This window comes from Kryptolebias marmoratus, linkage group LG6 (assembly GCF_001649575.2).
Source record: "Kryptolebias marmoratus isolate JLee-2015 linkage group LG6, ASM164957v2, whole genome shotgun sequence".
Taxonomy (NCBI): Eukaryota; Metazoa; Chordata; class Actinopteri; order Cyprinodontiformes; family Rivulidae; genus Kryptolebias; species Kryptolebias marmoratus.
The window spans coordinates 13,904,328-13,919,448 of NC_051435.1; the positions used below are offsets into that span (position 1 = coordinate 13,904,328).

General features: G+C 40.7%; 1 protein-coding gene across 1 annotated transcript; it reads right to left on the reverse strand.

Moving 5' to 3' along the window:
• Positions 1 to 773: 773 nt before the first annotated feature.
• On the reverse strand, positions 774 to 6,334 carry ackr3a (atypical chemokine receptor 3a). Its single transcript, XM_017422611.3, has 2 exons — positions 6,181 to 6,334; positions 774 to 3,830 (listed from the first exon to the last, which is right to left on the reverse strand). Exon 2 carries the CDS (start codon positions 3,758 to 3,760, stop codon positions 2,618 to 2,620), a length of 1,143 nt encoding a protein of 380 aa, XP_017278100.1. The 5' UTR covers positions 3,761 to 3,830; positions 6,181 to 6,334; the 3' UTR covers positions 774 to 2,617.
• Positions 6,335 to 15,121: the final 8,787 nt, after the last annotated feature.

Genomic DNA, 15,121 nt, shown 5'->3' on the forward strand with positions numbered 1-15,121 from the left:
GTAACCTGTAACACTTTGGCAGGACTGGACCATAAGTTCAGCTGACAGTGCTAAGCCTGTATTTTTTTGACAGTGCAAACATTTAGCACAGATTGTCAGCCAACTATAATGCCTCGAGGGTAATGGTGACGTGACTAAATGTCTCAAGAAGAAGCCAAGAAGCTGAAAGTAGGTAAAGGGGAACAAAGTAGGAAAATTATGGTAATATATGTGGTTTGATTTTTTTTTTAAGAAGCTATGAAAATGCAAGTGAATCCATACTGCTCTACTCTCATAAATAAAAATGAAGTTGGCTTAAAGATCACCTTGAAATTTTTGCGTCTGTTGTGATTTTTTGCTCGTTTGTTTATCTGCAACCAACTAAAGCAAGACCTTCGAAATCATATTGTCCCTTTAAAAAGGCTGAAGGCTGCATGTTTCTACGTCAATGCTATCTAATGTTTCAGTAATTGGATAATTTGTATTTCCCCCCTTCTAAATATCAGTAACCATACCATGACTTGAATGGAGTTTATTGTACATTTCACCACGGCTGAACTAAACCACAGCAAGGCATACTGACGTGTTCTTGTTTGTAGCTGAAACTTGATGGGTTTTTGTGTTTGTTTAGCATGAATTTCAGCAAAACCTTTTCACATCTACAGTCCAATAACTTCAACTTTTTACTATGCTGCACCATTTTTTTTCTGGGTTAAAATTTAAAATGTATTCATCTAAAAGCCTGGGGCGCAAGAAGTTGCAAAATCACTTTGACAAAAACCAAAGAGGCAAAACATTTTTTTTGTATTTATTATTTTACAAAACACATGTTACACATTACTATGTCAAAGGAATGTCTCAGTTTCCGTAAAGCCATGATTATATCTTTACTCTTAACTCAACATAAAACCTTTCCATTGTAAAAGCATCCATGTGTAATCAATCGGACGACAAAATGTTCTCTGTGTCGGCATAAAAAACAATACAGTGAAAAAAACTCTCAATGTTTATGACACATAAAACATCCTCTCTTGGTTTCAAGCTTTGGTTCATCACCATAAATGTATTAACTTTGAGTTGTGTTGACACAACTCGAACTTAAAACATTGATGTTTTTGCTATTTTTGGTCTCAAACAAACACATTTGGATGTTGAACACCACAGCTGCTGCCTGCATTAGAGGAGGAATGTGATTCTCTCATTATTAGCGCATAAAATTTGAGCCTGCGTGGTGACACAGTTGGATTGATCCCATATGGACGTGTGTAACTCTGCCACTGTTGGCACTGATGTGAATTAATGACACAGCACCGTATAATGTGTTGTGTGATCAAATTGCTTTCAGTTTTGTCAGGAGGATCGTATATTTACACTGTAAGATCAGTAGTCTCAGGTGAAGCCTACAGACAAAATTTGGAGAGATTTATATTCAAAGAAAACATGAATGTTAAAGCAATAGTTCATATCTTTTGAAGTTACGCTAAGTGGAAAGGTTATGAACAATTAATATTTCACCTGTTATAAATATCAAATAGTTTATCACTGACCAAATAGACAAGCTAAAGGCTAGCCCAAGTGAGGCCAATGTAATGATTTCACTTTTTTTTTTTTTGTTGTTGTTTTTACGTAGAATTTTATGGTTTTGCAAGCGCATAAAGCTATGTTGAGGCCTTTCTAGTAAAGACGAGGGCTCATCTGGGAGGAATAAATGTACTGAAATAAATTTATAAAATAGGTTTTACATGAGGTGCTCTTTGAAATGTTTCAATGTGCCAAAAATCCACATTGGCCTTGGCCCTGCTTGAACCAGCCATTAGCTCATCAACTTGGTCTGAAATAAACTTTATTTAACCAAAGTGAGATCACTCAAAGAGCTATCTATGGGTTACACATTAATTGTTCATAACCTTTCTACAAAAGCTGACTTTAAAAGATGTAATGCACCCATTTAGAAAAGCCAGTAAGCTAAGCTATTTAAGAAAATTAACAGCAACTCCTTGCAGCTTCATGCTAGGTATACAGAATGTTTCTCTCATTGAAGTAAAAGCAAAAGATAAATTTGAATGTCTAAAAAGTTAAAAGTTACAGGTTTGATTTTGAATTAAAAAAAATACTTTTCTGAAGGCTTCAGCTGGCTTCAGCTGATGCAGAATGAGGTTTTGATTTGAAACGAGGCAGCAGGACTAAAGCAAGGAGCCAATCAGTGGCTCTACTAAAAACCATGAGGCAATGTTGTACATCAATGTGCGAAGAGTTTGTAATGCAACATAATAGAGGCAAAACAGTGTAAATGTACAACATATATAAATACAAAGATATTACTTTACTAATACTATTATGACGTATTGCGCAACACATACACTCTAATGCACACACAATACATTTCTACATGATTTCATACAATTTACAGTCATTGTTTTGGCTTTACAACTATAAAATGAGTAAAAAAAATGTGATTTAAAAAATCATCTGTTATTATAAACTGCTTTAAGTGCTTTTTAATCAGTCTATCAGAGATGCTCAACTGTAGTCTTCAAGTTTTTCTATGACTAAAGCAGATTTCTGTGAAATAGATACTGAATTGGACAGTGGAAAGAGCGAATCAACTACTGCAACAGAGTCATTTAGATTGTGCATTTTAGATCAATGGTGGGTTTTCAACAGCCACAGCTGAATATTCAGTGTCCGATACGTTTGTGGTCTCGATGAGCCGTGCCAAGCCGGTCCTAGTCGAGTATTTAAAAATGAAGGCCTTCATGAGGTCATAGCGGTAGTTTCTGTTGATGAAGTTGTAGAGGATGGGGTTGAAGCAGCAGTGGAGCAGGGACAGGCACTGGGTGAGGTGTAAGACCACGTAGAGCACATTCTCCAAGCCACAAGACAGGGGCAGCAGTCCCAGCTGCGCCAGAGCATCAACCAGGAGACCAGCATGGTAGGGCCCCCAGCACGCCAGAAAAACCACAATGTAGGCCAGAATCACCCTGCGGCTCATACGGCGCTCCTGCTCCACAGGGGAAGCTGATGAGGATGAGGAAGAAGAGGAGGAGCGGGAGAAAGCTCGAGCTAGCAGGGCATAAAACATTGCAATGACTGGAAAAGGAAGAGCAAAGCCCAGTAGGATGAAGCTCAGCTGCACTCCTGCCACCCACTCCCTGTGGCTGTCTTCTGGGTACTCAGGCTTGCAGATAATGATGTCCCCGTGCACTGATTTCACCGTCTGCAGGAAGTAGGTCTCTGGAATAGAGGCAAATAGAGCCAGAAGCCACACCCCTAAACATACACCACGGCGAATGAACTTCCTGCGTGCTCCGCCCTCCTCCCCATGCTGCATCACACTCAGGTAGCGGTCCACGCTCATGCAAGCCAGGAAGAAGATGCTCCCGAAGAGGTTGACGGAGAACATCAGATTTGTGAGTTTGCACGCCACTTCGCCAAACGGCCAGTGGCCGTGCTGGGCCAGCGAGCTCACCCATACGGGAAGAGTTGCGCACACGCATAGATCTGCAACCGCCAGGTGGGCGATGTACATGTGCGTCTCGTGCCGAGGGGCGGAGTCTCTTTGAGCGCGGATGTTCACCCAGAGGACCAGAGCGTTAGCAGCCAGACCGACGACGAAGATGAAAGAGTAGAGGACACACATGGAGTACAGGAGAGCGTTGCGATTAAACGTTGTGACACACACTGTCGCATCTATTCTTGATATGTTGCTAAAGGTGTCGGAGAAGTTCAGGTCACTGATGGACTCCCAGAAGTCCTCCATGTCAATGGTGCTTACACTCATTTTTCAGCTCTGGGAGGGGGACTGCAGACCACCGGGAGGTAACACACACCACCTCAGACTGGGGCAAATCCTGTGAAAACATGATATTAATGTTTAAATTCTTGTAACAGTCATTCATTTTGCTAAACAGAGAAATATTAACAGTTTTAATTTAATTATCTGCTTATTTAAGAAACTGTTTTCAGTTGCATGGCTTATTTTATCAATGTCAACCTGCTGAGCAAATAAAACCCACCAGAGCCCGTAGGATCCTAATGTGGTCAACTTGTTAAAACACTGCTTTCATGAGTTAATAATGATGCTATGTTATCGCGTCATAATGTTTTAGTGATTGATGTGCACTCTGGGAGCAGCACAATAAATGTTTACCTTTGCTCTATTGGCACTGAGTGCAGACTGGACACAGGGAAGTGGGATCATGAAACCCAAACACGGCTGTGTTTCCGAAACATTCTGGGCATTCCAAGATAAAGCACTGCTCATGGAGCGAAACCCGATGCCTCTTTAAAGATTTTATTTTCCCATAGGATGCTTGTTATTGTAAAACACAACGAATCCCCTTGTCTCCTCTCGGCTCGTGAAGCAGGAAAAGAGAGGGCGAGAGATCAGCTGTCGCCGCCCAGATGATCAAAGAAAAGGCTGCGCACAGCTTTAAATACGTAATTTTACAACATCTGAATCTCATAATGCAGGAACACAGCACACAGTTTCAAACAGAGGTGTATGTATACAAAGAGGAAGGCAATTGAAGCAGCATGCCAGATTGTAAAAGTAGCAGACTGGAACATTTTGGCACTAAAACATCTTTGGGCCTGATGGACTCCTGAATAATCGGCTGCATTTGAAGTGTCTTGCTGCAACGTCTCTCTCAGCTAACTGTCAGCCTGCCACAGCGTGAGAGGTCAGAGGTGAGAGGTGATAGATCAAAACCAGAACACGAGTGGCTTAACCCTGCCGTTCCCCTTTGACTTGTACACCTACAGAGTGAATTGTGTGCCGAGACCAGCAGGAGGCTCGCCGCCTGCGAAATGGTCCAGCCGGGGTTAAAAAGAGGGTCACCGATCACCGGTTTGCCGCAACACGAAGGCGAGCAGTGAAATGTGACCGTGTCAGACATCTGTCTGTGTGGGAGACTTTTGCCATAAACAGGATAATGGGCATAAAGTCACAGAGGATGAAGGAAGAAAAAAAAAATCAGAGATGAAAAACTGCACATATGAAGACACCTGGAACATATTAAGATACGGAGCCGTCAAGTGATTGACTGTCTTTGGTATCTGCCAACGTTTATATACTTTAACCCCCCTTTTTTCAGGGGCATGTGAACTTTTAAAACTCAGGATTTAATCAACAGCCACAAACATCTGCTACTTTACACAGATAGAACATGCAAATTAACATTTAGAAGTGTTTAAAAAAAGAACAATTAGAAGGAACATCAAAGCTGAGTTCATATAATTTACAGGAAATCTACTGGCTATCTGATAAATGAATTATTTAACTTTAACTATGTTTACATTTAAATTTACTCTAATGCATCCTGTTATTTACTACTGCTCCTTAGAGGTATAGCTGTTCGTAGTGTCTTTCTAATTGAAAGTAATTTTGATATCCTGAGATTTGTTCAGATTATGGGGATTATCTGAGCAGAGATAATCCCCCACAATTGTTTCTGTTTTAACCCTCTCATTATATGGAAAAAAACTGGAGGTGCCAGATGGCTTCAACCTTTTAACACCCTCGCCATCAGATAACACAGACAGCACATGGAGTCTATCTCTTGCATTTTAACCTGTCACCTTGTTTGTCGGTGCGCAAACAAAAGCAAACGAATGCCAGCTTCGTGCGTAAATGCTGCCCGCAGAAATAGCGCAGGTGTTTGTTAGAAGTTTCTCCCGTCTTACTCGATCAACAGGCTTTTTAGTTTGGGATAAAAATCTGCGCCTCTGAGGACAGGACGCGACGTTTCCGCGTAGATAAACCGGCGAAGCGGCGCTTTTGTGCGTTTTTACGCATGAGCGCCAAACCGAAGGAGAGATCCCAGACTCACACTGCTGCTGCTGCTGCTGCTGCTGACTGCAAATACATACAATGTCATTGTAGTCATTGTTGATTTATATCAGGCTGTAAACAAACGTGTTATCTGATGTGAGCTCACGGTTGTCTGGCTTCTGATTTGAATGGGGAGGCAAACAAAACGCGCAACACAATGGAGAGAAAGCGAGAGATTCGCAACTCAAACAATCCTTTTGCTCTCAGTTCAAGTATTTCGAATAGGACTTTACAACGGGTTTTAACTAGTAACATAGCTAAAGATATAATGCTTTATGAGAAAAAGAGGTAAATAAGCACGTGGAGCATCTCTGTGTTAAAAAGCTGAAACCCCTCGTTTGTTCCTGTTACGTCCAATAACAGCTTACCTGCTTGTCTTCTCCTTTTTGAATCTCCCTTCCTTCTCTTTTGAAGAACAGGTTCGTTTGCGGTCAGTTTTGCTGCTTGAAGTTAAGCTCTGCTGCGAGAACCCAAAAGCCTGCGTGTTTCTCCTCTGCGCCTCCTGAAGGGACTGAGTCCGTGTCTGGAGCCGCACTTGTTGTTACTCAGGAGCTACGCCCCTGGGGCTGGACCCAACGCCGATGCGTATTGACATGGCACCTTCCCAGGCGTTCACCCTGCCAGAGCAGTTTCGATGTGGAAAAAAAAAAAAAAAAAAAAAAGAAAAGAAAAATCTCACTTCTGACCTGCGAATACTTTAATGCAAATTCTAATCAACATCGCATTATTAACATACGGGGTCGAGCGAGTCTTGGCAAAATCACATCTAGTCTATTGCTTTTGTTTGTTTGTTTGTTTAGGGGTTTGTTGGGGAAAGTGACCTTTCATAAACTGAAAACTGGAACAACGTTATATTAAATAATTTTAGAAAAGTTTCTAACAAGTGTTAGCTTTATGGGAAAAGCAGCGTCAAAGCACATATCTGACAAGTAAATTCATTAATACTTAAGACTTATCTTTAGATTTGGAATTTTGCTTAAATCCAACAAGCTGTATAGCAAATGGAAACCTAATATAAATAGATCTTTTCATTAGCTGCTGCACTCACTTTGCAGTGAGTTTTTGTTTGTTGTCGTTCTTTAATTCTTTTTAGGACTAGGTTTCACAAAAACTTCCTTTCCTATAAAACTGTAAAAATTTAGGTATCTATGAACCTTCTTCATGTAGCTGTGAGTCACATAATACATTATGCAGTAATTGTATTGTGTCATTGATAACATGAACTGGATTATAAAGAATGCATATCTCCCGCCACCTTTCATGCCAATAGCCATTTTGGTCAAACCTTGAAAATAACATTCTGTGCAAATGTCATGCGATATCACAAGATGTCACACTTAGTATGCACTGGGATTTACTTTCAGCTACTATCACATACATTTTTATTAACTTGACATCTGCAATACTGACTTATAGTCTTTTTTTGTTTTGGTTTATGTTGATTTGCTGTGGTAAGTCAGCTTAAATTGGATCCACTACAAAAGTTTGTAAGTTGTAGATGTATATCCAGTGATTACATTCTTAAAGTTTCATTAAAAATCTGTCCAGTGGGTCATGACAGCCACACATACACACAACTGCATGCACACACACTGACACAGGCAAAAATATTATGGTTTGCCTTTACCTTTCAGCACTGGGCAATAATTATACAAAAACAGCAGTCGTTTCTTCATACTGCTGTGTATTTTGCAGTTTTTCAGGCACTTTTTTATTTCTAATAAATTAATGTCAACCTGTAAACAGCTAGGGTAAAAGCATTATTTGCAGTACCCACTAAAGCCCTCTGCATGGGCAGGACCTTCTCCTCCCTGCAGGGCCCCACCCCAAGTTATCTAAATATGAAACCAAAGTTTCCGATGTTCAGTAAACCACATTGACTGTTTTCTGTTTCCACCCAAAACCATCAAATGGGTTTAACCCGACACTCATTTCCACCGAGGTAACTGAAAAACGAACAACAGTTTGCATTTTAGTCTGATGCCATATTTTCATTATTCAGGACCTTCTTTTTAACAGCCCAGACAAATAAGGACGCCAAATTTCCTTTTTTAAAACAATGTAATACTTTTTTTTTTGTTGTTACTGGCTTCTCGCTGGAGCCTTGCCGTTTCATTGTCATTTGGACCTCATTCAGTCTCATTTCAGGAACACTCACTGGAAACAGCACAAAGCCGTGTGGGAGGCTGATGGGTGAGAGCCGCAGAAAGCTCACCTGCAACTCCGGTGGCCTTCACAGCTGCTTCCGGCTGGGCAATTAACCCCAAGTTCAATACAAAGACAGGATCACAAAAGGAAACAGAAACAGTGGAATTTCTGTTCCGAGGCCAGTCATAAAAGGTGTTTGTTTTATGAAACCATGACAATAAACTTTGATCAAGCTCTGAGAAAGAATTGATTTTATGTTCAAAGAGGGAATTATTGACTTTACAAAGTTCAATGTGTCCAGCATTCCCCTAGTAAAAGGGATACGTTGCTTGCTCAGGTTGCCCTGCATATATGGTTTATTATGACTGTCTGACTTGCATTCAGTGATGAAATGCAATCAGCAGGCTACCCTGACCTCATAAAAGAGCTAAATAAATGAAGTCAGCTTCACTGAGGCTTTAAAGAAAGCTCCCTCTACGCACGCATACCCATTGTCTTCCATATCAGAAGCATCAGAAGGGGGGGTTTGTAAGCCCTTCTGATAAGCATTTGTGGCCCCGCAGACTGCTGCCAAACTGTTCTGCAGTCCTTATTCACAGGGAAGCCGGAGCGGGAACAACAGGGGTGTGTGTTTGTGTGCATGTGTGCTGGTCTTTGAGAAAGGAACAAACTGTCTACCAGAAAAAAATTAGAAACGGGCTACTTTATAGTTTTTGAGTGACGCAAATTCACCCAAAACAATCCCTGTGCAGAAAGAATAAAGTAAAACACGGCTTTCTGCTAATGATGCATTTTGGCTTGTATTTTAATTATTTCTTCAGATGACGCTAATTTGTTTCTTCAGTCCAGTCTGACGCCCTGTCTCTGCTACTACAAACACATATTGGTTTTCAGATGGACATTTTCTGCCACGTTTGCACCTCTCGTCTACATGTAAACAGCATTTTCTGGTGAGAAAAGATGAGACAAAGTCAGTTTTTAGCAACCTATTTCGCACATGCTCACAATCACTGTGCACCAGGAATCAAAACAACAACGGAGTCAGTTTTCTTTTTCTTTTTTTCCTCTCTCACTTCATTTTGATCCTGTCTCCATGAATCTTTGTTGATGTGCTGAAAACCGTTTAATAACTGAGAGAAAAAAATTGTAAATGTTGTCAAAGAAAAATTCAGCTCTAACTGTTCCAGGGGAATCTTTAGCCAGGTTAAGCATAGTTTTTTCTCTGTATTTTGATATGTAGTTAATTTGGATGCTCTTACCACCTAGTGGCAGAGCAGGGGTATTTAAGCATTTTTGATGGAATCCACAATTTTCGTTCGAAGATGGACGCTAATGTGCAGAAAGTTTGGAAAAAAGTCCAAAAGGTCAAGTATTCCCTAACTCTGATTTAATAATAGCAATTCCAGTTTTTGGTACATTAATCCTCCCACTGGAACAAACTATTTCACACTTACTGGATTTCTGCCAGGTCTGGAAGAAGAGGCCCCACTTTAGTTGCTCCTGGTTGCATTTCTCCCCACTTTTATTCTCCGTGCCAAGATTTTTGTCAGTGTTTAGGATAACTGATCAGTCATAAAATGTGTGTTTTGTGTTGTACATGTTTAAAGAAACTTATGGATAAACGTGACGTGACTTCACAAGACATACTGGGGTGAAGTTTATTCATTTTTGTTCTAGCCACCATAAACTCTAAGGTTTTCTGGGAGTATTTTTGACAATGCCAAGTTCATAGGATTAAGAAAACAGTCAAATGATGAGGAAGTAACGGGTAGGCAACAGGAACAAAACAAAAGCATGAGTGGGGTTGGAGGTGATGTGGATAAAAAAGAAGAGAACTAGAAACAAGCACAGAAAGCTGCAAGAGTTTGTTCAAATGGCTGCAGTTTCTATTGTCGTCTAGCCTCATACGTCACGGTGGTGGGACTGACAGACACGGTCTATTTTCGTGCAAATGTCCATTCAGAGGGTCCCTCTCAATTTCTTTCTCACCCTCATTGTTGTTGATTGACCTCCCCTTCTGCTCTGAGGCTCCTTCGAGCATTTTCTTACTCCCTCGCATTCCTCCTTATCCTGCTCTTTAGCATCCCTCATTTTTCACTCAATTACTTATTCATTTATTATCTCCCAAACAGGGGGCGGGCCTGTGTGAGTGAAGCTGAAAGCTTTGTTCAGAGAGGTTAAAAAGCTTCTCAGAGAGGCTGTGAACAGGAAGAAACCATTGGCCCTTTACAACAGCAGAAAGAACAAAAGTTGGCAGTCGTTTATTATTTTTCTGTTATTGTGGATGTTCTTAACACGTGATAGGTTTTTTTTTTTTGGAGACTCATGCAGGTGCATGTTTGGCAGAGTGTGTCTCGGTTTGGAAATTTAACAATAGGCCCAATCCTCATAGACATAGCATCCACTTAAAAGTGGGGGACAGACTGAGAACTTGTCAGATTTCAAAAATGGGAAAAAATATACTGAAAGGCTTAGTCTCTTAGGCACATTTTTACTTTACACAGTTTTCTTACATTGTTTAAAAGGGGGCACAAAAGTGTAAGATTATAGTAAAACTACAAAACTATATGTCTCACTACGCTACAGGAAATGGCAAAAAATGCAAGATTTTGTAAAATTGTTGTTTTAAGTGTTACAAATATGTTCTTCTGTTGAACAATACTGCAGGTTTCAATCCCTTAGCTATAGGTTTTATACACTAAAGCAAGAAATGTGAAATATATATATTTATATATTGTAAAGGCATGTGGAAGTACTTTGCTCTGTATTTATACAACATTTTGTAAAACTGTTGCTGGCGTTAACAAAAAACAGAAGGTTTGCTGCTCGGCTGACGTAACCTAGAAATGTGACAAATCAAGCAAGAGCATGTATGTTTCTAAATACTCTGCTTTGCTCATTTTAAAGGTCAAAACTTCAAGCAGATTTTTTTAATCTCTTTTCTGTGGAAAAAAAAAATGTTTTAAAAGATCAGCTTCAAGTGATCTGAAACTTTGTTTTGATGTGGGCCAAAAGTCAACATATTTTCAGAGCAAAGCTACGTAAAAAAAAAAATAAAAAAAAAAAAATGTCAACACGAGTGCTGAAAAAGACCAAAGAGTAATTTCTTTAACTGTTTAGGAAAGTTGACTGTTGGCTCCGTCTTCTTTGTCTCTCTCTTACGTCAATGAATCTGTCAGTGCTGTCACGCTTAGCTGTTGGCCAAGACGAGCTGCAGCTCATTGATTTTGTCTCTCATCTCGGCACATAATGATAACTTAAACAACAAAAAAAGAAAAGTTTCGCTCCCCGAGCTGCACTGTTTCAACCCTGCCGTTTTTCCACCACTGCGCTCACACACTGAGCCACTCTGGTTTATTTTTTCAGATGAGCCAGGCCATCGGGATCATGTAGAAGATGGGAGATAGCTCGGGAAAAGCCTCGCCTCGGGGAACAGCGAGTGTGTCCAGTTATGGATTAGTGAAGGACAGAATCTATCAACAAGTTCACAAGACAGTCTCAGCCTTTCTGCAGATGCTGGGGTCTGCCGCTCTAATCCTGTAATCCTACCCTGACAATCTTGATGTGAGCTTTAACAACGAACACTCCTTTCCGTGCTGAATGACACAGAGTTCACAGATATGGTGGGTAACTTTCACCCCTATTGTCCTGTCACGCCAAATGAAAAATGGACCATCAGTGCTGCAGGAATGTGGTCATGTTTTGCAGAGGCCTGCAGCAAAACAGGAGCTTAAACTAGCCATGTTACCCGTCTGTGTCTTGCTGAGTGTCACGGGGATCAAGTTCATGGTTCAGGTAAAGTTTTAAACTCATATTACCAGGCAGATTTGGAATTTTCCCTCACAAATGTCCAGTTTTCAAGAGCGTGAGCACTGAGAGTAAGCCAAACAGTGCAGGCTTTATCGGGTATAAACACAACTGCACACTGCACTGGAACAAGATGATGGAATAAATAAAGTAAGTAAACATGCCACCAGAATAAATTCTGACTCATTTTAACGGGAAACGACCTCTATGGTAATACACTGACAATATTTTTTTTCAACAAATGCTTCTGAAGCACTAAATGATTAATTTAAATAAAAAACATGCAACGGAAAATGACCCCAAGCTTTTTTTTTTCCTCTTAAATCCAGGTGTTTTTCATTGAATGTTTTGTAAGTGAACACAGCACTGCAGGGGGATTACGGTCAGGATGTGGCAACCCGAGGAGCATCTGGAGTTCTGCACGCCTGGAGCTCCTGGTGAGGGGCACTTCTATTCATCTAGTCCTTCTTTATAGCCTCAGCTCTGAGCCTAGTTATTGCACAAGCGAAAACACATGAGGTCATTTGTTGCCTCTCATTGTTGAGATGTGTAAGAGTTGGACAAAGATTTAAAGGGAAACACTCGAAACTAGAGTCAAAAATCAAAAAGAAAGAACAGAGAACTTGGTGTTGGACAGGATCACTTCTCTTCATCTTGTGGTGAAGATAACAGAGATCTGCTTCACATTACAGTACAGAGACAAATTTAAAGGGGAGCGTGATGGCTGACTGGAGACTTAACCCCATCACTCTGACACCTCAAACCATCAGGAACGGACCCCCCAGCTACACTCAACCTTGTAAATATGGAACATCTTGCAGCCTAACGTCAGCCTCCTCGGTGCCAGGATCTCCATACATCTGAGCTCGTATGGAATCCAATAGCGTGATGACCGTCCATTTATCAAACCAGGGATGGCAGGCCTTCCGTGTAGGAGTTACAAAGTTGCGAGGCGCAGGCTTCCCTTGGCCCAATCGCTGCCAGCCGTGCTGAGGAAAGTGTCTGTCAGAAGCAGTTTGAGAAACATGCTGTCCGATCCCATGAGAAATGTGTCTCCAGTGCACATTTGACTCCCCGGAGTGCAAAAGATGTGTGAAAAGTCCTATTGTGGTAAAAGTTTCCTGTGTATTTTCACATCGGTGAGTGGAGATGACAAACACAAAAGAAGGACGGAGATGGGGATAAATTGAACGCGGGATGAAAGACATATCCTGCAGGAGTGCATAAAAAGAGGAAGGAGGTGGTCTTTGTTATTATTTGTTCACCCGTGTTTTCTCCCTCCTTTTCTGGACCTCGATCGGGCCTCCTTGGCTCCGTTTGTGGTCGTGTTCCTCCCCAGCTGCTCTAGTCAACAACTTTTTTATATTTCTCCCAACCAGCTGTTCAGACTACGATCACAAGCACAGGGTCTTTTGAGCTCAAAGGTTTATTATCATCCGCCCACCACAATGAAAGGAGAGCCATATAGTAACTGCCTGTGTGTGTGTGTGTGGGTGTGCGAGCGCATGTTAATTTGTCTGTCTGCTTGTCTGCAAAATACCCAACAAACCAGTGGATGGGTTTTAATTAAACCTTTATAGAAAGTAATCATTTACAACTAATTAACCTTTTGAGTCAGCACAATTCAAGATGGCCACCACAACTAATCAACCTTAGAAAACAACCAAAAAAGGGCTATATTGTGGTCAGTTTTACAGAATTGAGCTAAAATTTGGTGTGGTCGTAGCTGGGAGTAATTCTAAACAGGATTCTAAACAGGATAAATAGATTGCATGCAGTTGTGCACAGCATTATTTTCAAGATGTGATCAAAACGGCTACAGTGCCATATTTTTTTCAAGATAAGATTATCTTAGCTTAAAAGTTTGGCATGAAAGGTGGCAGGAAATATGCATATCTTCAATGAATGCTAGAGCTATATTTGTTCATGCGGCCATGCAAGCAATTTAAGCCTTAAACTTGCAAGAAAATGAAAAGTAACTTCTCAGTTATCATCAGAAAAGTTTATTCCTGCACATCTTGTAAGTCATCTGTTCACTATAAGTTTTTCCCTTGGGTAAAACAGTCTGTCTTTTTGGTGAAAATAAATGTCAGCAGTTGTTTTGTTGAACTATCAGTTTAAGTTTTTTTTAACAACCCCATGGAAACATATCGACATGCTGTATGAAAAACCTGTGTTAAGAGTTTGCAGTGAATGGTGCTCTTTGGGGGGGCGAATGATCATGCTCAGATGTCAGAGTGAATTCCTCTGGTCCACGATGATGGGGAACATACAATGAACACTCTGTGATACGAAGGTAAAGCAAAGGGGGGGCGGACCGGTTGGAGAGCATAAAAGCTAACACCAGTAGTTCCTCATTACAAACCTTTCCTGCTGCCAATCTTAATATAACCTGCACAATCTGGGCTTCCCGTTCGTCGTGTATGTGCACAAATGCATTCACTCTTTCAAACGCACAGGCAAAGTTTGACATGTTGCAATTTTTGTGAACTGATTGATTTTAATGTAACTCTTGAGAGAGCAAGAGGATGGATGATATAAATAATTTGCCTCATTTTTCTTCGTGACCTCTTTTTTTTTTTTTTTTTGCTTGTTGGGGGCCACAGTGTTTAATAGGTGGCCTGTTATTAACCCTGTGACTTCTGGCACAAACACACGGACCAATTTATGGTCTAATAAACACAAAAGTCAACACAGAAGAATGAGTCACATCTGTCTCACAGTGTAAAATATAGAAAGGTGATGTTCTTCTATATTTCCATTTTAAGTCTGTGGTTTAGAATGTTCTCATCAAAGCCTCGCGTTAATCATCATCTCTTGATTTTGTTTTAAGCTGAAGCTCTTCTGTTTAAGTGAAATGTCATAACTGAGATCTGCATTGGTAATCGTTTTGGCACAATTATGTGACATAGTTTTTAAAATATGCTTAAACCATATGGTAAAAATGTGGACCATTAAGACCTCTAGACCAAGCCTGTGTGAAGCCATTTTTCATTTGAATAAATGCGTGTGCATTTGAGCCTTTGGTGAGACAAAGCTGCTTTTCCGGAGACCATTTCATTCATGGTATAAGACGGTACCCACTTCCTTCCATTGAGCCAGCCAAAAATGGCTTTCCACGCAATGAGGGTGGGAAAACTTGGAAGCACAATGGGAGAGCAGGATGGACACCACATCAGACTGCGTGGCAGAAACTTTACACCCAAACTATGACCGCCTACAAAAGTAGCAATTCTGGCTTCCGACACTATGGTTTACAGTCTGGGACAATGATTTCCGCAGGAAAAGGCACCTGTATGTGTAGATCTACTATTGCAGAGTTTGTGCGTTTTAAGAAAAACACATCTAAGCCAC

Excerpts from the sequence above, each read along its gene's own strand:
- ackr3a (XM_017422611.3), bottom strand. The coding sequence starts at position 3,760 with ATGAGTGTAAGCACCATTGACATGGAGGACTTCTGGGAGTCCATCAGT.